The following is a 25,908-nucleotide window of genomic DNA, read 5'->3' on the forward strand; positions in this document are numbered from 1 at the left end:
CAAAATGGAGTTAATTTTAGTAAGTACTATTTTATATTTTTATACTCCGTACGTTTCGTATTGAATAGGTATGTAATAATTTAAACATTGTAAACTGTTGTTACTCAATTATTTAAACTATAAATTAACTACCTATATATCTTTTTTAACATAATTTTAAAGAGATTAAACAGATACTTACGTATTGTTGAAATCACGGTTATTAAGTGACATTTTGTGTTTTATACAAACACACGGTATTACACAAATTTCAAATTTGTATTATTTTATTTAAAAATCGTGTTTAACAATACATCAGAACTGGCACTGCTTCCGTGCATTGGCTGCATTGTTTTCTAAACAGACTAGGCGGTATGTTTATAACTAAAACAAAAATATATCCACTGGTTTACTGGTAGTGGTTAGTGGTTACATACTTGACATGTAACGTTTTGTTTCGGTACAAGAGTAAACACATTTTGTAAACATTAACTTGTTTATTATTAGTTATAGTTTTTTACAATATTAGGTTGAAATACCTAAATATAAATTGAAACATTATACTTATACATTTTGTATATTATAATAAAATTAATGGGTTTTGATTTTTTCTTTGTGAATAAAGAAGCTTATACTACGGTAATGTAATATGTAAATACGTTTATTAATTTGTTTCACGTAAGGCATATATGCAAGAATAACTGTATACAAAAAAATGAATTAGTATTTACATATTGTACCGACGAAACGGATTACATGTTCAATGGGAATAATGGCGCCTCAGACAGGAATTTAGTTTTGATGAACATAATACCGACTGCTGCGAGCAGTATGTTTGTGTGTGCACAGCAGTTAATTAAAAACGGGTCGGTTTTTTGGGGTGGGGAAAAATCTCCCCTTAAATAGACGCTAAAGAATATATATAATATATATGAATATTCATGTACGAAATCATTGGCAGTCGAAACTGAAAGGATCTTTTGAAAAGAAAAACCTCCCCTGCCTCTGGTTTTCAAAACGAAGTACAAAACTTCCGAATAGGGTAGGTCGTCAGATGTTAAAGTTGCTTAATATACGAGTAATGTATTACTAGCCTATAGTAATTCGTTCGGCATGTTCATCAATCTACATATTCTGCACTATTTTATAATTTATAACATAATATAGACAAACATAAACAGCAAAAACCATTCGGAGTTCGGGCTTAAATGAATTAATGAACAGCAATTATTTTCGTAAAATATTCATTGATACGGTAAAAAAATTTTACTAAATTGAATTATTTTGATTTTTTTGATTTTGATTTTGATTACCATCTATTACCTTAGTTGTTCTTATTGTTTTTGAAACAGAAAATGAAATGTGTATTTTATGAATATACTATAGGTACATGTTTTTAAATAAAATCGAACTTTGAGGTACCTATGTATATATTAGCCGTATAACATGTTAGATTATAAAGGTATCTTAAGATTTTGTAATATAATAGGAATTAAAGTAAAAATGATACATCTACAGTTATATTTTTTTATTATATTTGACTTATAATAATATAAAAGTAAGTAAATCATGAAGAACAAAATACATACACCATTTCAAAATGTATTACGTTTTATCAATTAGTTCATAGATAATGAATGTTTAAAAAAATAAAAATAAACATCCATATTTTATTGTATATTATTATATTGGAAAATGTTGTGTTGAGTAACAATAATAAATACTTAACAAATTCATAGAGTTTGAATCAAAGGATGGTGTTTGGATTAATCTTCCCGATAAAATTTAATACACCACTTTGATTTCTAGAGATAACAGTAGATAATGTGATTTGCTAAATACTACCAAAAAGCTGTGATCGTATTATTAAATGGTTCAATATTCAGACTGGATACCAATTCGTAGTAAGATAAATAAATAGCATGTTTAATAATTTCTGTACTCCTTGCCATACCCGTTGATGAAAATATAATCCCAATATACCAAATAAAATTATTATATGTAAATAAATTATTAGTGTACCTACCTATAGTAATATTGTATGCAACAATAAGTTAATAGAAATTGGCAACATTTTGGTAAATAACGTATAAATTATTTTCCATTCATATTGTGCCTTCATTCATTATTAAGTAGTCTTAACTTATTTTAATTTTAAAACATTGTGGAACATTCATTTGAAAACATTAAATTGTTTACACATTTTTATTATTTTTTTTCCGAATCATATCGTTCGTTATTTATTTTATATTCCTACCCAATATTTTTTTTTTAAATTATTTTGATTTTGATATATTTAAGCACTAAATATAGAAACAACTCTGAAAAATATTCTATACTTTGGAATATAATGAACTCAAAAGCTACTGAAGTTGAAAATCGAAGCACTACTTCGACAACTTATCGTGTACACATAACTATATAAAAAAACACACATCATTTTAAAATCTATACATTCATCGCTCTGCTCAGAATCTAAAATGTAAGTTTATATTTTCATGCACAAAAGTAAAAACTTAAAAAGTGATAGCCATTACAAATTGTAAACAATATAATTTTGACGACAGCCAAATGGGACGCCTGTAAACAAGAAATACTTAATAAATGGCTTTATAAACAATTCACTCATTTTTTCCATTTATACTGCTCCTTAATAAGGAAATTTTGTATATTAAATAAATTGTCATAAATATAAAATTATTATGCGATTAATCGTATTGATAAATGGTAAATTATATTTATAATTGGTATTAAATGGTGTCTTTTCGTTTTTAATAATCTTTCACAATTTCAATAATAGGAGCCATTTATTACATTACATTTACTGTAATTTATTTGATTATAATTTATAAGGTTATGTAGGTATTAGGTCAAGTAAACAATACTATAAGAAAAAAAAATAATAGAAAATTAACAATAAATTATTTTAAAAATCACATATTAATGGTTGTTATATAAATAATTTCATATTAAAAAGTTATTATTTAAATTATTTGTTCTTAAGTAAGTATTGAGGTTAATTGTATTTATAAATTGTAAACAATCACTGATACACAATAGCGTACCAATATAAAAAAATCATGACACAATAAATTGTCAATTATAGTATTTACTATTTACGGTAGGTATATACTGCTAGTAATGCATAACTGATACTTAACTTATTTATTTTAATGTTTTATGCATCGAATGTACAAAAAAATTAAAATTAACTATCAAATTTATATCAAAACATAAATTTGTTGCATCATTATCAACATTCAATCTCAATCTTAAGTTGATATAGGTACGTGTACCTCTCACCAAACGTGTCTAGACTTATAGTAACAGAATGAAATCTAAACACTTTAATTGCGCCATTTCGTATATGCATATTGTAGAGAAGACTTCACCGTTTAGTTTTCTTAATATTTCAAGTAAGTAACATACAAGGCGGTTGAAATTTTAATTTCAAACAATAAATTAGAACGATATTTAATTATTAGCCCGTAAACCAGTGGAAAGATGGCGGCCAGTGTTTACGGTCCGATTGTCTTGGCTTTGTAGTCTCTCATAATAATATCATAATATGTTCCGGTATAATGCAGCAGCAGATATCTCTTTGTGGTGTGTACTTTGAATCGTTGTTCGATTACATGGAACAGCGGTCTTCTAAGGAACGCCGGGGTCTCCTTGCATCATCAATGGGTCTTTTAGTCAAGGGAAGGGATCTGCCGATTGATATGTTTTTCCTAACCCCTCCTGCAGTCGCGATTATACCTCTAACGGCGGCTATCGATTGGTCACTGACTTATTCCCCCAGTGTTCTTCTAACGGTGGTAAAAACATGGAAGCCTACCCCCACCCCATACGGACTGGTGCGCCAACCCTATTAATATTTTTTCACCCTTTTATTATTTGTTCCTAAAGGGTCTGTCAATGTTATTAGTGTCGCACAATTTTGTTTGAGTTGTGCAAGACCGTTAAAACACCTGGATATAATGATGGTGAGTTTTCTAATTTATTTTATTTCCCATTTTTAATATAGCTTAATAATTATAAGAACTTTAAAACAACTAAAATCTTATACTTATTAAAACGATATAAACTGCCAATCTCGAAATAATTTATTCAATACGACAAGTACACGCGCGGTTTGCCCGGCAATAATTAGTTACCTAATCAAAAAACAGTTGAGTGAAGACGGGCTAAAAATGTATAAAATTTACTAAAAATTTTAAGATGAGTTTAACGTGTTATTTATACTATTTATGTAAAATTGAATTATACTGTCCCTAATAAATATAAAACATTGGAACACCATTTGTTTATTTTTATTACTTACCTATATTTATTATTATTAATATGGTTTATATGTTTTAATACACATAAGTACCTATATTACATATATATTATAATAAACGTATTATTTAGTATAATACGTACTCTTTGATTTCTTTTAAGTTACCCAACAACGCTTTAGGTTTATATTAAATTTATAATATGTATATATTCAAAATAGTAGGTAGGTAATCGTATTTAATAACCACTAAAATGTTTTGAAGCTGAACACACTAAGACTTTATACAACGCTATAATGTTATACACATTTACATATAAAATATAAAGATACCTTTTTTTATTTATTTTACATTGTAGGTACTACGTTGACCATGGAGTTACGATTAAAATATTAAAGATAAATGGTATTTATTATTATGTTATATAATAGGTCTTATAATATGCGTATATACTCGCGAGTTTATAATAATTTTTTTTTTTAATATACAAACAAGAATTATTACAATTCAAAAGTTGAAGTATATAACAGCTAGAATAATATTAGCATGCAGAATGAAAATATTGTAGGAACTAAAAAGTAACATAATATAATGATGTATAGTACCTATAGGTAATATTGTATTAGTAACACGTGATAAAATAGTAATATATATGGTATTTAACCATTACGATGCATAATACATAGATATAGTCAAGTTTCAAGTATAATATAACGAAGTATTTTTAGAATAGCTGATATAATAAGAAAAATGAAATAAGAAAAAAATATTAAAATAAGTGTAAAACATTAAACCCAACTAAATAATGTTGAAAATGTGTACATTTCACCTATTAGTATATGATAATATTGTACTGACACGTAACCGATAACTGAAATAATAATATGGGGACGTGGGTTGTGGGTAATCAGAAATGCTTCATATATTTGGAAACACACACTACTGTATACAGATGTTTATGTAGAACAGCGGTGAAGAGGAAAATCAGCGACATGTTCAAAGAATAAATACCATTACAAGTTATATCTAATATTCTGATCAACTTAATTCAATTAATGAAAATAAATAATATTATATCTACCTTTTAGGTATTTTTAAAAATTGTTCTTTAAAGCAATAATGTCCGCTGCGTCATAGAACGTCGGACGTCACAATTTAACTTATAAATATTTACAAAGATTAAAGACTATATTTATTATTTTGGTTTACATTTTTTTGAGGATATTTAATACGAAATCGAGAGTTCATCAAACGTTGTACGGGTTCGGGTCTAGAGATTCTGAAATATACTCTATTATATCAATTATTATAACATTTATTTATTTATATGGTATAGCACTATTGCCCAGTATGCATATTTTATTTAACATTGATATGATATTTGATATTATAATGCTTATTATTTGTTGACCAAACAATATTATTTTATGCTTAAATATTTGTTTTATCCAAATAAATTCAGATGACATACATTTAAAAAATAAAATAATACAATTAGAGTGTATTATATTATTTTCTTTTATTCATCTTTGAAAAAATCTATGTTAACTTATTACACCTATAATTTTAGCATATTTATATAGGGTGTAACAAAAATGCCTGACCAAAAAAACAGAAATTATGCTAATTCAACGTATGACAAAAATTGTTAATATTATATGATATGTAAATAATTTAAGATATAAACTCATATTAGCAAATTCTCAAATATCATATTTTTAAAAAAGTTATTACGTTCCAAATTAATTTAACCAAAAAAAAAAATATTGAATTTAAAAAAAATTCTAAAAAATAAGATACTTGACTTAGATAAATCTTTTTACCATCAAAATTGTTCTTATAATCAGATTCACAAATAGGCTATAGTGAATTTATCCAAAAAATGTTTATGAATTTTTAAGTTTTTTTAATTTTCAGTACTAAAAAATAAACATAAAAAAAATGTATTATGCTTGTAGCCTAGGGTCTGCAATTAATGAACAAAAATAAATAAATAATTAAATATTAATTCGAACAAAAGTTATTCCGAAAGTCAGTTCTATCTGTTACACCTTGTATTATAGGTATATGATTATACTATGTCGTAGATATTTAAAAAAAAACCGTCACTAATCCGTTTTACTATTATGCGTCACATAATATATTATAATATTATGATGATGATCATCATCATATAATTCTAACCATAATAATAATTATTGATTAAATCATCGTCGTAAGCCGTAAATTAATTTTCAGCGAACCTAAATACTCATTGAACACCTAAAGATGTCAGAGTCGTTTTATCGGTATATGTATATACACATATATACAATTCACTCGTCTATATACATTATATACAATATACATACAACAATATAAACACGGACGGCGGTATTGCTATTGAAATGGGAAAGGCTATATTTCCCGGTGCCGCACCCCCCTGCCGTCGGCGGTGGTCGGTCGCGGGGCGCGGCGGCGAGGGGATGTTCTTAAGTTCGGCAATGTCCAAGATTAAACTGTAGGTGACATCAGGAGAGGGGGTGACGCGGACCGCGTGTATCACGGCGGGTTAAGGAGTTTGTTAACGTTAAAGTGAACGCGAATAATTAAAGTTGCGGCGGTGTACACGGGAATGCCGAGCAATCAACCAGACGGGACGTCGGCGCGGCGGCAGGGCGAGGTGCGGGTGGGGCGGCGGCGCGCGCGCTGGTCAAAAGAGCCCCGCGGCCGGTCGCCGGACAACTTCGACAATTTCATAATAGACAAGATTCCTCCAAAGTTGCCGGCGCGCCTTAAACTTTACGTAAACCCACCCCTCGTCGACCACCCACCCGTCGCTTTCCTGCAGCAGCAGCAGCACCACTACTGGGTCCGATGTATATATACATCGCGACTGCTGCAGCGGCGGCGTATATAGCCCGACGCGCGCGCGCTCGTATACACACACACGACACACACACACACACACACACACACGCAACCACACACACACACACACACACACACACACACGCACACGCACACGCACACATTATGACTTTACGGTAAAATATACGCACACACACACACACAGACATGCTGCTTGCAGTGACTTTATAGGTATATAGTGGCTCTGTCCGTGCACATTCGGTAAATTTAAATCAGATTTAATTTATGTGGCAAATTACAAGATCCCCCCCTTCTCCCTGCGCTTCGGCGGTCTTTCTATACAGCGGGGCAGTTATATGTATACATATATATATATATATATTAAATAGTGTATATATAGGTATTATGCTTATGCTGCTGTGTACACTGTGCAATAAGTACTGCAGAACTGCCGAACGAAGGCGTCGTAGACGATGGCGGTGGTGACTTTGGAAAACTTCACAGGGCACATGCTGTATGACATATATATATATATATATTTGGTCAACCTCGTACCTTGACTGTGTACTTACACTCGACAGGCATTTTGCCTCGAACAGTCGTCACACGTCTGATACGCGTATAACCGCGAAAGCGATATTAAACTATTTGTATATACCGCCTGAGCTAACTGTTATACCTAGGTAGGTATACCTATTTATTATTATTTTACGCATGCGTCCTATTACACTGCAAACGTCATTATAAATGTTGTCACCACAGATGATATTCGGGCCAAGACTATTATATTATAATCATAAGATTCTTGCGCACCATATATATGTGACTTGTGCACGATTCGTTAGATTATACGTATATCTTCGTAACTATATATAATACCTATTGTATTGCACCCATAATATTTACAAGACAAGTGTTTTTTTTTATTAATAATAATAATTAAGACGCAGTTATAATAAACTGAAATAATACGACAATGATCGATGTACGTTAAATAAACAATAAACACATCTTAAATCCTTATTTTAAACGTGAAGATGATAAGTAATATATTTAGGAGTAGTATACAGTACTGTCGTACGTGTATATAGTTACAGTGTACCTATATACATATAATATTTGAGTGATAAAATGTGGAAGAATATAAGACATAAAATAACGACAAAGATTCCGTAGATATTACATTTTAATTTTTAATGTACCTATCAGTATGGTTCGAAAACGAAAATTTACTGCTACCTGCCAATAAAGATAATTATCAATGGACACTTAAGACTTAGCAATTGGCAGCCAACTAATGAAAGTTTAGTAATAATGTCGATATTCATATCACGATGAGAATTATTCTCATTACACTAAAAACTAATGTGGGGAATAAATGATTTTTCATTCCTATATAACGATAGGTACGATACGTTTTTCAAGATTTCAATGCCAAATTTACATATACCGACGAAATTCAGACCATATAGATATTTTAAATTCTTTTTTTTTGTTTTTTGCTCATTGATTAGCCAGAATCACATTTTATTATTACCTACTTAACTGTATTATAATATTTTACTATTTTTAATACTTTTAATTTTGAAGTAAGTTGTATTTTCTTCTTTTTACGCCATTTTGTTTGTGACAATATTATTAATATGTAAATATATCGTTAAATTGATGTTTAATAGTACATTAATATACTCGTACATTGAATATTGATGTATTGATAAAGCGATACATACCTATCATAGGTTAATAGTATTTTGTTATTCGTTAATCGTTATAAATTATAATCACTAGGTAGTATTATGTATATTATGTTTTTAATTTTAATAAAATCTAATACGACTAATATTTTCCATATTGAGTTATCGTTAAAATTACATCAGTCAATTTAATTAATCGATAATAAATAATGTATAAACCATGCTATACTATATTGCTATAGATATTTTTTATTTTTGTTATTAAATATTTACATAGAATTTAAAAATCTCAAACCTTCATTAATATATATATACGAGTAAGCTTCGATAAAAATGAAGATTTGATAGAACTCTGCAGACTTACTCCATATATTAAGTAGATAAATATTGATACAATTATTAATTTTGACGACTAATCGGTCGAATATAATTTCAATCATTTAATTATTATCATTCAATTATTAATTAATTTATAATGGCAACATAATATCATACTATAATATACAAGTATAATATATTAATATTATAGTATTACATATCTGCATGGAACACATTGTAAATGAACCGTTTAGATTATAATGTTTTAAAAAAATGTATATCACTAAACAATATTTTTGTCTCATACGTTAAGTACATAAACGTGTTTATATTAGGGTTGAATTTCATAAGTACTTGCTGGAGCACCGGAGAATATTTAATCTACCTTAATATAGCGATACTAAAACAATAATACAACTAATAACTAAAAACACCCTTTATTATCCAGCGCATCAGGTTTCAAAAAAGGTTTTACTCATCTGCATTTTAAAATATTCATTTTCAAAACAAACCACTCGACAGGCGTTTATTTGCTAGACATATTTAGGCTATTAAAATAAACGATTTAGTAATCAACCTGTAATTTTAAATATTAATAATAATTTAAAGTGTTTCTATATTCTCCCAATCACTATAGAGCGTTGCGGGACGAGGACAACTTATTATTCATACCATAATACTCTATAAGTATATACAAAATGATTAAGTTAGTTTTGTATAAGTTTTACACATCGATATTTTTGTATACAATTTTGGTATTTATTATTTTAATTCATTGTTACTGATAGTTTTAATTAAATTAAATCTATTAAAATTAAAAAAATTAATTCAATATTTACGAACTATATAGATGGATAGTGCATTGAACAACAATATATCACCATTTAATAATTGAACAATGAACATATATAGGCACCTAAATCATTACGATAATATTTTGTATAATTTAATACAAATTCCAAATTTTATATTAAATTAAACATAATACTAAGCATTCATTCGTTGAATAATAATTTATTTTTTCAGTTAAAATAATTTTCAAAAAATTACATTAACGCAGTGCTGACTAACATAGATATATTTAAATGTTTAATTGATACTTAAATATTTGTATTATTTATCTCTACCTATGTAATAGATACACCAATAATAAAACATTAGAATATACCTAATACAAATTTATATATATAGATTCTGAATGGCCTGATATTTTTAATAAAGAGCGTTTAAACCGGTTATTAAAAAAAAAAAAAAAAATTTGAAAAGAATAAAAGCTGCTGAAATAATATTATTTAATAGGTATACCTTGCGTTCTCACCTGATCATTTAAATTTAAAATTCAAAATACCATATTGTTTATAACTTTAGTATATTTTTTGATGTATATATAAAAAGTATAAACTTCATTCAAAACAATAAGTCAACAATATAAAAATGCAACACTTAATTTGTAAAACATTTTATATCTATTGGCTACTATATTACATTTTCATTTGCTTTGGTGCTGGTGAATTATGTTTACTACAATATTTTTCTCAAATAATCGCAAAGACTTTTTTCGAACTTAACTTTTTTAAATCACAAGTAAAAAAATGTATAAAATTGATTTCATAAATTAATTTTATAATGATGTATTCATGTTAAACATATAATGAAAATACTTGTAACTTGGTAAAATATACTGGGCCTCATAAGTCCTGAACTCTATTCGAACTCCTGTCAAAGTTTACAAAAGCCGCAACCTTAAGCGACCATTTTACTAGGTAGGTAGATGAAAATTAATTTTCAAACCACACTACAACAATTAGAAAACTTAACTTTATTATATTTTGGTAATCTACGACTGTCTACATTCATGTTAACATTATAATTTTTAGAATAGTATAATTCGAATGAGTTTTCTTAGTGCCTTAACAATTCTTAATACCTAAATAAATTTAAATTCTTAAAAAAAAACAACTAAAAATTATTGATTCCTTTTCATAAACAAGCAAAATATTGCATTTTTATACATATTGCTAACTTTATTGAGACAATAATAATATAAAAATATTTATTTAATTTATTGGTATTGGTATATAATTAAGTAATGAATATTTATTACGAAAAACCATATGCAACAAATATATTTATAATTTATGTAGAAGGTAAGTAAATACATAGTTAGTAAATACTCAGCTTTTTCTTTAAAAAAAAGATCTTGATTGTGTTATTAACATAATTTAAAAATTAACTATAGTACCTATTCTAATTGGTATTAGATTAAAATAAAATAGTAATTATCATTATTAGGCCATTACATTGTCATTCTAACATAATATATTAATACAAAATATTAGGTACAATTCATTACAATTTAAAATAGTTTAACAAGCTACTATAGCTAGGTAGTGCTTTAACTTTTATATAAGAAATTAACATTTGAAAATTTGTGAAGTCCAAACATGGAAATATATTAGGTAATCAAAGATAAAATAAGAATGATAACATGTTATAAACGAAGAAATATATCAACAAATATTACAAAAATGTATGCGATTTCAATATTAAACCCAGTATTTTTTTTAAAATTAATCATCAAAATCAAAACTAATTCATAAATAAATGAATAAACTAAAATGAATTCACGAATATTTCACGTGGATAAAATTAAGGTTTTTATTATAATTTTTACAATATTCGCCTATAAATTAACTATGTATTTAACATGGTTAGTAATTTTTGTTTAATTTAAAATGTAGATCATAAATCTTCTGATCTTCATACCTAGTTGATATATTTGCATAACCTATAATTGCATAAACAAATTAATTAAATTAAATTAATGCGGAAACATGAATTTATTTGATGTTTGTTATAATAAATATCATATTTTTCTATTATTATATATCATAATATTTTATATTATATTAAATTTCTTATTTAATTGCATTTTCAAGTCATGTTAAGAATTAAAATAGATACTTTATCAGAATAGTATTGTCTTATTGTATTTTATTAAGCCAGCTGCAGAGTAATGTAAAATATTGGGTAATGTAAAATGGTCGTTATTATTATCCCTACAGACTCGACTTATGCTATTGAAAATAATCCTTAGAAATATTTGCAACGTCGTGAAGATATTAATAGGATTTATAGGATTTTTTAATATATGATTTCGAGTTTAACAAGTATAATTATATTATTTTATTCATGTGGACGCCTATTGAACTATAAGACCAAACCGAGATAGTTTTTACATTAAAAAAAAAAAAACATTTTCTTCGTAATATTTGATTTCAGTACTTATATATTATACCCTTACTCCCGGCCAAGAGTCAGCTTTTTATTGCGTCTGAAAAGGGGGCCGTTTTTTAATAAAAAAAAATGATTACGACCCCGCGACGAATGCGAGCGGAAAGAGGTTTTTATGGCATTAAGCCCCTCGTGTGGTATAATAAGAGAGTAAAAATAAAAATAAAATCAGTAGACGTTCTCGAGTGGTAGAGGTTCAAAATATGGAAGTCTGTTGTACGGGCTGCAGCAGCGAAGCGGAAGGGGGAGGGTGGTCGAGTAGCGCATAATAGCGAGGAAGGGGACGGGACGCTCCGCAGAAGGCATTCAGACCGAGCTGCAGAGAGAAAAAGGATACTGGGTGTCTAAGATGTTTCGGCTTTCCCTCGCTGCCGCCCGTTTCCGTAAATTTCAATTTACGATCCAACTTGTAACTATACGGGTATACACACTTGTGCTCATCGTGGGTTTCCTTGGCGTCCCGCCTCCCGTCCCCGTCATTTGTTTCCTCCGCCTCCTACGCGCCGTGCTCCGACCCTTAATTAATTGGCAAACTTTAATGTACTCTTCCCGTCTTGTATATATATATATATATATATATATATATATATATATATAAATACGTATTACGCGTTCTTACTGTATGTGTACTGCTATACCGTATAACTGCATCCATCAACCCACCACCGGCCCACCATTTCTATAGCTTTGTGTATAATGCAAACAGAAGTTGGTTTTATTTTACATTAAGTTACAGGCTTTTTTTTCAACAAAATATGAATTTATGCGGAATATTATATATATATACTTCCAGAAATCCTGAATATTTTACACAACTTCTCAGAAACTCAAGTATAATGATAAATTGTTCATAAATAAATAATAATTATGATGGTTGGAAAGCAGGTAAGTAGATAATAATATTATATACGTTTATACATTGCAGTTCCGGTTAGTTATTATATTATCAATGTATTACAATTTTATAATTTCTAAAAACTATACGTGCTCCGTGTAACAATAACTAAACTAATTACTAATAAGTAGGTACTAGTCTAAACATTACATAATATAGGTATCTGCTTTATATTTTTTATATAAAACCATTATTGGACTAATATTTACAAAAGCGTATAATTACTCGGAAACTATTATTTAGCTTATTGGTTTTGGATTTAGACAGGTCAACATTTGAAGAAAAAAAAACAACTAGAATACAATTTATTGTATGTAGTTCATAAAGAGTATTTTCCATTATTTCAGAATCACTTATTTATTATTATACAGAGTGATTCTTTTATTAAACAACACTTATAGGGTGTTCGTGTGTAAATACCACCTAACATACATCTATAACACACAAACACCACCCAAAACCACCCAACTTTGGGAGGCTATAAAAGTCAATAGTTTTTGAAATAATGTGTGTTGTTTGATAAAAAAATCACCCTGTATTCCAGAAGCTTAGTGTAATAATGTATATAGGTAAGTATACTATATAAGTATTTTTACGATTCAACCATATATGTGTGCGCGTTACGCAATATATCTAACGATACAAATTATTTTATTGCTGTTTGTTTTGTGTAAGGTATCAACTTAAATAGTATCCTTTTCCCGTAATATTCCATTTAATATTATTAAATATACGTATTTTAAATTTTTAAGTAGAAATAGTAAAATAGAAACTGATATTCTATTGTGCGCGTTGAAGACTGAAGAGCATGATTTTTTGGCAGATAGGGCTGTAGGGGTAGACCATTGTTCTAGCACGAGCACTATTTTCCAAAGGTTATGGATTATTAAGATTGAAGAATTAATAGTTTCAGAAAATAATATATCTATTTAAATTTACTTGACTTATTAAATTAATTTTCCAACAAATTTTTGTTTTTACAATGGTTTGATATTTTGATATTGTATAAATTGAATGTTGGATAATTTTCTCCATTTTAAAATCATCGGCCCTCAATGTAATTTTATACTGCAATATAACAGTTTTATCGAAATTAATGAATAATGAGTAATTATAAAATTATTCGGTGAACGGTTCCGAGAAACTTGAAGATTTAATTTAAGACTGAATTGAAGCTTATTTCATAATAATTGATTAAAGCACGTACCGACGTGCCTACTTGAGTACCACGACAGTCCATAAGTAGTGCACGGGAAAAAAGTTAATAGTTAAAATATTCAGATCTTACATCTATATTAAAATTTATGAAGCGCATAAAAAAGTACCTGACGGCTATACTTGTTTATATCAGAAATATGAATTTTATTTCTCGATGGAACCTTAACAACAAATTATATTTATTTCGTTGTTTTGTTTAATGAATATTTACAAGTTATAATTTATTGTATCGTAACTTGCAAGCAAAATTTAAATTTCAAGTGTGTAGACTAATTTAGCGGTTGAATATTATGCTTTTTTAAAGTACGTTAGTAGGGTAAGAGTGTATGACAAATCATTTTATATCTTATGTTTATCGTCATCTAATTTTTTATATCTTGGACGAAAACTTCAGTTATCTATACCACTTTATCTAGATAATTTTTATGATAGATATTTATAGTGTAATATACATTTTTACATTTTGTAATCGAAAACCATAATAATGAAATTTAATAGAAGATATTATTTAGTACTTTTAAATAATTAAATAGTATCAACAAAGCAATTACAAAATAATTATAAAATATAATGGGTTAACAGGTATCTTGATTTTCAGTACTCCATAGTTCGTTGTTGGTTATTTTATTATTTTAATTCCCCATAAATTAGTGTAGGTACGTGGCAATTTCTGAACCCGGTGGCAGAAAAACAACGATTTATATAATCATTTATTGTTAGAAAAGTGATAGCGTATTTCTGCGTATACCGTTTTAGAAGAATTAATCTATATATACATAACATTAACAGTCAATTTAGTTTATATTAATAGATGCTAAGTACGTATAATATTATTTTTTGGGGGTGGAGTGGCCGAGCGGACTAAGGCGTCGGTTGCGACGCACACAGTCGCCGGTTCGAATCTCGGTCACGGGCGGCATCGCTCTTTGGGCATTTCGCGATGTCTGGAGAGAGAGGCCGCCGGCCCCCAACCGGGCATGGCAGAAACCCACGGGTGCCCATTCAAAATTCTGCCAAAAACCCACGAGTTAAAACCTTACAGTTCCTTCCCCTACAGTTCCCCAGGCTAATGACCTCAGTTGTCGAAGCCCTAACCATAAAAAAAAAAATATATTATTTTGTTTATCCCGTAGAATGCAAACATTCTGGTCTGTTTCGTATACTGCCTAGCATGCCACCCGAGCCATCAGCCATATTATTATTATCCGTGTCAATTTTATTATATAAATTTCCATATTATACTTCGGAGTTTATATTTTAGAATTTTATCATCAAAACTGCACTATGTATACAAATATACCATGTGGCCAGTAACTTACTGTCACAGTGTTAAAACTAATCTTGACATAAAATTATGCTTACATTATGTTGTTTTATTTTGCTAAGAAATATTATCCAAGTACCTAGAAAAGTACAAACCTAATTTTTATATAATATATTTATTGAATTTGAGTAAAATCATTAGTTAAAAACATTATAGAATTTATTAATGATGCAAGTGATGTGTGTATCACAGTTTTTAATTGAGTAGAAAGATATAATTGATAGATCGTTATTCCCATTGTTCCAATGACGTATTCAGAGACTTAGGGGGTCGGAGCCCCCCCCTCGGATTGTTTAGTCATACATGCAAGGCTATTTATTTATATAGTATTTAATCTAGTGCCCGCTTGGGAGACTTCTGGCTATGTCATTGTATAATTTAAGTCAAGTATAAAAAAGTACAAAAATATTCTTATCAATTATTTTATCTAGATAAATTCCTCTCAATAATCTATTATCCTTATCTAGCAATATTTTAGTTATCTATTCCCAACACTGTTTTTAACTATAAGTATTCCATTTTTAAAAATTTTATAATACCGGAACATTTTATAAAGTTATAATGAAATAAATAGATACATTTTCTAAAATATTTTTATCAATACTTAGTATTATTTGATAAAGTCATATTTTTACAAATGTATTTCTATAAAATATATAAACGGTTTATCAGCTTATATAAAAAATTAATACAAATTATATGTTTACAAAATATTATATGATTCATACAACTATGCAATTTGAGATTCATAATTTTCTGTAATTATATTCTTGTTTTCTACTTACAACTTTTGAAATCAGTATGTCATCTATAAGAAAAAGTGATGAGTAAACAAAAAGCGTTTATATAAGACACGTTATAATTTAAAATAATATTTGCAGAGATTTTAACTTGTATTTGATTATATGCAAAAATAGCCTAACAACCATCGATTTCGAAGTCTTAACAAATATATAAAAATGGGATTTCTTGTTTCTAAATCACTAAATCACTTGAATTTCTAAATTATTTTCATTTTTTAATAGGTACCTATGTAAAAATGTAAAACCGTGTCTCTAATAATACTCAAAAATATTAGTCCTCTAATAATTACTATAGTAATTATTCCAAGGCAAATCCCTGAGCTTTTGGCGAAGGAATACCTTTCTATACTAACTTTATCGTTTCAAAAGGTTTTCTCCTTGACCATAAAGAAGCCCTTTTCAAAAAGCTATCAAGCTCTACTTAATCTTTATTCGGCTATAATGTTCTTGTGGTTAACAACTTGTTGCCCTATCGCTAATTAGCAACTATAGTATAATTAGTACTTAAAACTAATAACTCTTTAGACAGGTAAATTAATATAACACATAACATCTAATTGTTTATAGGTACCTACCAAATATCGTATTAAATTTTTACCCATATTAGATCATTCAATGTCATATAATTTAATAAATAATATTCTGAATAGTGCGTTATACCTAACGATTTTTAACCGTTGAATAACTATACAGTTATAGGTACCCCGACGAGTTTTTTTTAAAAGCCAGGTGGTCCTGGTCAGTCGACACACAGCATCCTTTTACAACTGGCTGTTATGAATAATAAAAAAAAAACACACACAACTGAATAAAATAACCGGACCATAATAAATCACAATCCATTTACTATTCCAAAACACGTTTTTTTGACACAACAAAAAAGGACAATGGTGAAGAGTAAAGCATGAGATAATCAGGTTTGGCCACTTGTAGGTATTTCAAAGAGGGTATATGCATAAGCAAAATTGACCGGTTAAACCAAATGCTGCAAAAACTCTATTGTCGGTAAGACGTTATCCCTTTTTATACGATTAAAAACATTATTTTGATGGTTTTTGTCAGATTTATATTTTATTATAATTGAAAATAATTTTTATTTTTATTTACTCACGTGGTCACATTTTGATAATTTGAAATTTTTAATTACGCCAATTGATGACGTACATATTATAATAACGATTGGTAAGCGATGATTAGAGTTAGGATATTGTAGGAATAGGTGTAATATTATTTTTTTGGACGTGAAATTTAATCAGCAACAATGCATTTTCATATAGCCATGAATTTGGTTTTATTCATTTTTTTCGATCGTTTCTCATAATTACTTTCATATTATTATAACCACTGTGAATTAGTTCCATTATTGCGTACCTAGGTTTATAGTTTATACTTAGCAATATTTATTTTTATGGTTCGTCTTCTTATCTTACCTACACGATATTAAAATTTTTTTTTTTATCTATAAGTGTACAGCACATGGCGGTCTCATCGCAAATTTTGCGGTTGTGGGGAGGTATCGTAAATTTTCAAGGGGCCTTAGAAGTAAATAGTTAAGGGAAGTAATAATATTGTTTTAAGTTCAATTTATTGGTTTTAGATAGATACCTATGAATACATAAATTCTTAAAAAAGTAATATCCAACAAATTATTATATTAAATATTTTCCTATTTTATTTTATTATCAACCGTGATGCACAAAATAACTCATATTCGGCCGATAACTCGTTTCGTATATATATCGCATCACAATACGTGGTCTACCAGTCTACGTAATAATGACATAACATTTTTCAGAAGGGTTAAATACCCCCCCCACGACCACCACCTGAAATAAACACTGTCTCCGTCCATTCCTAATTCCGGTCCATTGCGTTATCAAATCTCATTGCATCCGGTACAATCAGTATCTGAAATATCCTTTTTCACTCAATCTAACCATCAGTGGCGAGATCTTCCACTAGGTCGCTTTTTTTCTTTTTGCCGAGTTTTTTATCATGGCATTTCGTTTAAGAAATTCGCCAGTTCGCCAAACATGGCCAGCTCACTGCAATTGTTTCGCCTCCACAGGAAAGTCTAATATTTGTCTTGTCACATCAAACCGCAGACATAAATTACAAACCTTATAGTTTATACTTAATATCCGTTAATTTTAAATATTAGATATTATAGTATCTCTACGTAGCAGCGGCGTAGCCATGATTTTTTTCGGGGAGGAGGGCTGATCAATTTTTTACACATCGGTGGTTTATACAATAAATTATTTTACCTGTATTATTTATTTAAAAAAAAAAAAAACATTAAAAATAGTAATCAATTTTCTTTTCAATTGGACATAATTTAGTACACTAATATATAATAAAACAAACTCGAATTTAATAAACATGAATATAATGTGATGAATAAAAAAAATTAACGATATTTATTTACAAAAAATTAAAGTGACAATTTTAATCTTCGAGCCTTCCCGCTGTTAGCAAATTTGTCCAATATTTATAATGCACAATGTTATATAATAATTAATGCATAATATTATCATATTATCAAATAACGAAAATATTTTATCATTTTTAAATTGATATGAAATAAAGCGGTGATAAGATTCAATAAAATGCATTTAACAGATAAGGAACAGAACACCGCAACGCAACATTTATATTTTTAACTGAATACTTCTTAATTATAAATTACATGTTAATATTTTTTTTATAGTACTTTGCTAAGTATATTTACTGTTAGTTATTTTAATTATTAAATTTATTAAAAATTACGATCACTCAAATTAAGTAAGTAACATCATAATTCAATACAAAATATGTACGTTTTCAGTTATAAGCAAATATCATATTAATAATGCTCATATCAAATACTTACCTAATTTTTATAAATACTTTTAGGTTAATATAACTGTGTACATTAATTATTTATTTTGCATTTCAGAATGTTATTTCTTCATCAACGATTCCATCGTAATGTATACATCAAATATATCATGAGACGTTATTATTGTCACAATACCAATAACATGTCAAAAATAAGAAATATTGGTATATTAGCACACATCGACGCTGGTAAAATGTTAGATTATACTTAGCCCTCTAAATGTTGATTTATAAAATAATTTACTTTGTATTTAATTTGACTACTAATTTTCAACAATAATTGTGACAATTTCAATGATGAATATATTTATTATTTTATTTCAAATTCTTTTTATTCGTTTTAGGTAAGACTACCACTACTGAAAGAATGTTGTTTTATTCTGGTTTAATACATAGCATGGGAGAAGTACATGATGGCAACACAGTTACTGATTACATGGATCAAGAAAGAAACCGAGGCATAATTAATTGATTTGCATTTTATCAATTATGATTTAAAATCATTTGTTTATTTACTTCACAAATATTTTCACAGGTATCACTATTACTTCAGCTGCTGTCACCTTACCGTGGAAAAAACACAGTATTAATCTAGTAGACACTCCTGGGCACATTGATTTTACAATGCAAGTGGAACAGACATTAAATATACTGGATGGAGCAGTTATTGTATTGGATTCGTCTGCTGGTTGGTGAAAATATATAAAATATTGTTAAAATATATTTAAATGTCTAAAGTATTTTTTAAATAGGAGTTGAAGCACAGACATTAACTGTGTGGCGTCAAACAGATAGGTACATGATACCTCGTATTGTTTATGCTAATAAAATGGATCGATCTGATGCTTCATTGCCATTGTGTATTAACTTACTCAAATCAAAATTTAATATTACTCCATTGCAATTACAAATACCAGTTAGAGGTGAGGTTTGATTTTAAAATTAAGGGAAAATTTTTAAATTATTAAAATGCCTTTAAGACATTTAAAAATGTGTTGTATATACTCTATTGTGTGCTCGATATATATTTTTTATTGACACTTATATGAATAGCACTTCTAGAAGAGCCCTGTCAAGCAATTCGAAATGCCTCAAGCAATGATAACTATGTGTTTGCTCTTATTGGTTGTTAGAATATTATATTACAATATTCATAATTTCTTTTCTTTTTTTAAATTGAAATCAATTTATATCTTATGTTCTACTTATGACTTCCGTCATTTTTATTTTTCAGAAAGTAATGGTCGACTTATTGGTTTAATTGATGTAGTAAAAAAGGATATATTAACTTGGCATGGCGATAACGGTCAAAAAATAATTTGTACTCCTGTAGAAAAGAATACTAAGCAATGGGAAGCTCTGTGTAATATAAGAGAGGCACTTATTGGCAATTTAGCTGATATGGATGAAACAATCGCCAATATTGTTTTAAATTCTGATGATATTAGTAATATAGATAATAGTATATTATTAGCTGCTGTTAGACGAGTGTGTATAGCACAAGTATGTCAATATAATAATTTGATTTTTAGCTTAAGAATATTTTAATTTGTTTTAACTTATTTTTTAGAAAGGTGTTCCATTATTCTGTGGTAGTTCCTACAAGAATATTGGTGTGCAAACACTTATGGATGGTATTATAGATTATCTTCCATCACCAAATGACTGTATTACCTTAGATCCATTTAAATGTTTTGGCACATCTATGTCAGCTAGGGCTTTTAAAATTGTCCATGAAAAACAAAAAGGGCCTGTTACATTTTTAAGGATTTATACAGGTACCTTAGAAAAGGTAAAATTAATTAATTTAAAGATAAAAATCTTCATAATATCTTGATTTATTATTAATTCTTAGTCAATATTTATAATATAATATCAACAGTAATATTTCTTCTAATTTAATAGATTATGTTACTTTAACAAATTAAAAATTAGTTTTTCTTTTTTATCCTGTATAGTATGTTATATTCATTTGAATAATTTTTATAAGATGTAAATATGCAATCAATTGGAATAATAAAGTTTGTTCAAAACTTTAAAATATGATCTCCTTTATTTAATTTCCAACAATTAAGATATTTTTATAGGAATTTAAGTTTCATAATAATTTGTTGATTTATTAATATATCTGAATAAAACTAGGAGTTTCATTTTTTTTTTAAAGTAATTATGGTTACATATTTAATGTTAAATAATATTTATTTTTTGCCATATTTCATTAACCATTAATGTATTTCAATATATATTTTTAGGGTCAAAAATTATACAATGCTTCTCAGTCCAGAACTGAAAGTATTAATCGTGTTATGATAGCGTATGCTGATGATTATAAAGAAGTGAATAGTGTACAATCTGGAAACATTGTCGCCGTTACAGGTCTAAAAGTATGTTTAATATATTATATATCTTAGGAACTTATATTATTAATTAAAGTTACATATTTTATATGAATTTATTTATGTTTTAAGAATACTGTGTGCGGAGATTTACTTTCCAGCAGTAACAATGCGGTGAAAAATGCTTTAACAAAGTTGTCTAAATCAAAAAAAATGACTCAAGATGAATCAATTGAAATGCTTGGAGTTGAAATGAATATACCAGATCCAGTGTTTTTTTGTTCTATTGAACCACCATCTCAAGTAAATTAATAAGTCTATATTTTTAATTAAGTTTTTTTCAATTTAATAATTATATGTACTAAAATTTAAAGTATTCATGTTATAGTAATAACATTATAGGTTTAATTCTTATAAATATATATATATATATTAATTTTAAACTAATATATTTATCAAAATATAAATAAAATTATATTTAAAGACATAAATAGAATTTGTTAATAATAATCAGATAATATTTTATTAAATTTCTGTTTTGACATTGCTAATATCAATACTAATTTTATTTTAAAATTGATCTAAAATTTTGTTATTTAATATTTTGTGTTTAGACATTGATTTTAGTCATGCTCATGATATATCGTATATTAAGGGTCACCACTCACCAATATTTTCCGACAAGTGAGCTGCTGACCTCTTATTATTTAGGTATACTATTTACATCATTACAAGCAGCATAATAATAATTTGTGTATTAAATATTAATATATTTTTTTAATCATTTTTCTATTAAAAAATTGTATTTTTTTCTTTGCTAGTGCTAATAATTAATAAATATTTAACATTGTTTATAAAACGTATAATTATGTTTAAAATTACACACTTGATCAACCGATATTGCTCTAATAAATATTACTATGGTCGACCAATATTCCTCTAGAAATTGACTGGACCCTTGCCTTATATACTATATTTGTTAATTTTAATAATATTAGAATAGTTTCACAAATTATATAAACTCATTTAATCTATGATTGTATTCACTTTTAAACTATTATAAAATTTAATAGGTATTTGTTTTTTGTTAGGCCTATCAATTAGCTTTGGATAATGCACTAAGTCAGTTACATAGAGAAGATCCTAGCTTAAGAATTCAATATGACGAGGAAACCGGTCAAACTATATTAGCGGGTAAATTTTACTAGTGTATATTTTGTTTCAATACCTACCTTAGAATAAATTTTATAAATTTTTAGATTAGGTATGGGCGAATTGCATCTTGAAGTAATTGGTGAACGAATAAAAAGTGAATTTAAAATTGATATTGATCTTAGTCGTCCACAAATTTCGTATAAAGAAGGATTAATGTCTGAAGCAAAAGAAAATCATAGACTTGATTTAAAAATCGGTACCTTACTATTAATTAATTTATATTTTTATCAACAAAATATTATTTCTCTTGTATATATCTTGTAATGAATAGGAAATATTGATATGTTAATTTCTTTCATTTTCATTCTCAATGCTTTTGTTGTATTTTTTTATTTTTAAAAATAAAATAAATACAAATTTATTTTTAGGTTCAAGTATGCATAGTGTTTACATAGTGATGTCAATATTAAAACAAAAAACTAATAAAAAACTTTTATCATTGGATCACAGTCCAGATAATGCATCCAATACAGCGGCAATATATATGAACAGATTAAATATTATAGAATCAAGTGCAAAAGCTTCTTTATCACATGGTCCTAAACTTGGATGTCCTGTTAGTAATTAAATAATATCTTTACTATTATATTTAATTTAATTTTTACCTACACCTACAACAAAGTTAATTAAATTATATATTACAACATTTCTTAAAACTTATGTTTTAGTATGAATTTATATTTAAGTGATTCTGTGTATTCAAAACTATAGAAAATATGGTTACAGGTTTTTTTTATTAAATTCAAATTAGGATTAAAAGATTATTACATAATTTTTAATTATTGTTCTATTTAAAGTTTTTAATTATTCAAGTAATTTCTTGGTATTACCTTATACACCGATTTACATTAAAAAAAAATATATGATCATGACAAATTTAGTATGAAATAAAATGTAAATAACTTTATTTTAATATTGAATTAATCATTTCAAATAATATTCTCTATTATAAATTTTTAATGAAATGTCCTTGTTTTCAAACCCTTAAAGTCTCATTCTAAAGAAAATTTAATATGGATTTCTGTTATTGCATAGTAACTTGATTACTAATATTATATAATTTAATGTATAATATAATGTACCACATAAGTAGGAAGCAATAATTATTTTCTAATTTTAAATGTTAAAATAGTTTGCCTAATTTTTAATTTAAGGTAATTAATGTCCGGTTTATACTTCATTGGTTAGAAATTAGTAAAGGGACATCAGACACTGTCATAAGTTCAGCTGTAAATCAATGTGTTCAAAAAGTATGTATTCCATTGTTGACTTAAATTTTTTTTTTAATATTTTTGTTTATTTTTATTATTCAAAATAGCTTCTGAAATCTGCTAATACAATTTTACTTGAACCTATTATGAGTGTTGAAGTTGTAACTGATGATGATCATTCTTCTTCTGTACTTTCGGATTTTGGAAGAAGAAGAGGATCAATTCAAGATATTTCAACTAGATCAAATTATCGAGTAATACATTATTTATAACCGCTTCAATTATTTATTTATTTATTTATTTAGCCTAATTTATGTTCTAGGTTATCAACGCATTAGTTCCTCTAGCAGATTTATTAGGGTATTCAAAGGATCTTAGAACATTCACGTCAGGTACAGCATCATTTTCTATGGAATTCCATTCCTATCAAGAAGTGACCGCAAAAGATGAAGCAGAAGCAATTAAAAATATTACTGGATTTTATCCATTTTAAGTGTGTATAGTGTTAAATAATAAAAAATTGTTGTTTTGTATTGTTAAGAATGTATTTTATGTCTACATCAGTCGCCATTAACACATCATAAAAAACATAGACATACCTATCTGTTTATTATTGATTAAAATTAAACTCATGAGAACAATTTATAGTTTTTAGAAAAATAAACAATACTTAGATTTTACACAGTAAACATTAGGGGTACCCCTAATAAACCACACCACATAATATCTTAAATGCATTGGTTATAAGCTCAAGCTCAACAAGCAACAGCTAGTGTTGACGAATCCCGGAAAAAAAATCCAAGGGAAAAAAACCAAAGGAAAAGAACCAATGAAAAAAAAAACCAAAATACATAAAATTAAAGTTATAATAACAATGAATCAACTATTAAGACTATTAAATAATGTAAGTATAATATAATAATAAAAATAGTAAAAAGTAAAAAATATGAATATATTTAATAATATTAATATATCATCTGTTATAATTAATTTAAAATATTTACAATAAAATTATAAAATTATAAAAGATATCTTAGTCCGTGATATAAATTATCATCGATACCTAATCGTATAAGCAATCGCTTTTTAATTTGATTATTTCCATTATTTTAAGTCAAAAAGAGTCAATAACACACTGCAGTAAAGTCACAGACCACAGTCAGCACAATCTTGACAAATTATCTTGTCAATATTTATCTCAATAAAAGAAATAATTTTGATAAACTTTCTACAAATAGATGGGATAATACTCTGGGAATCTTGATAAACTTATATACCTATATTTTTATAGATTAGATTTATAGATTTTGTTATAATTTGTCCCGAATAAATATCTTAGGGCACTGTCAGTTTATAGGAGTTATAGGATATTAACACCATTAATATAAAATAATTCACAAATGCTTTGTTATGAACTGTATAACAAGAATATAATTAATGCATACAAAATAAATAATAAGTGACTGTTTAATTAAGTAATACAATAATATAATAATAATAAATAATCCCTTGCCCTACAATAATAATAACACAATATTCAAACAATCAAACATGTATCTAAAAATTTGAAAAAAAGTCTATACTTTAATATAATACAAATTTACAATATGT

General features: G+C 27.3%; 1 protein-coding gene across 3 annotated transcripts; it reads left to right on the forward strand.

Moving 5' to 3' along the window:
• mRRF2 (mitochondrial ribosome recycling factor 2) lies at positions 1 to 24,840 on the forward strand. Of its 3 annotated transcripts, none has more exons than XM_089229373.1 (15): positions 1 to 19; positions 19,594 to 19,724; positions 19,880 to 19,993; positions 20,071 to 20,223; positions 20,288 to 20,458; positions 20,770 to 21,038; positions 21,106 to 21,327; positions 21,788 to 21,919; positions 22,004 to 22,174; positions 22,963 to 23,065; positions 23,136 to 23,282; positions 23,455 to 23,642; positions 24,241 to 24,336; positions 24,405 to 24,551; positions 24,620 to 24,840. In XM_089229373.1, the coding sequence occupies exons 2-15, from the start codon at positions 19,595 to 19,597 to the stop codon at positions 24,788 to 24,790; spliced, it is 2,214 nt and encodes a 737-aa protein (XP_089085499.1). In that variant the 5' UTR covers positions 1 to 19; position 19,594; the 3' UTR covers positions 24,791 to 24,840. The 3 variants fall into 3 exon arrangements, with proteins under 3 accessions (XP_089085499.1, XP_089085498.1, XP_089085501.1); XM_089229372.1 differs by lacking the exon at positions 1 to 19 and adding an exon at positions 19,234 to 19,439; XM_089229375.1 differs by lacking the exon at positions 1 to 19 and having other exon boundaries at positions 19,592 to 19,731.
• The last annotated feature ends 1,068 nt before the right edge of the window (positions 24,841 to 25,908 follow it).

This window comes from Diuraphis noxia, unplaced genomic scaffold (assembly GCF_037042655.1).
Source record: "Diuraphis noxia isolate RWA-SAM2 unplaced genomic scaffold, SU_Dnox_SAM2 contig0005, whole genome shotgun sequence".
In the NCBI taxonomy this organism is placed as follows: domain Eukaryota; kingdom Metazoa; phylum Arthropoda; class Insecta; order Hemiptera; family Aphididae; genus Diuraphis; species Diuraphis noxia.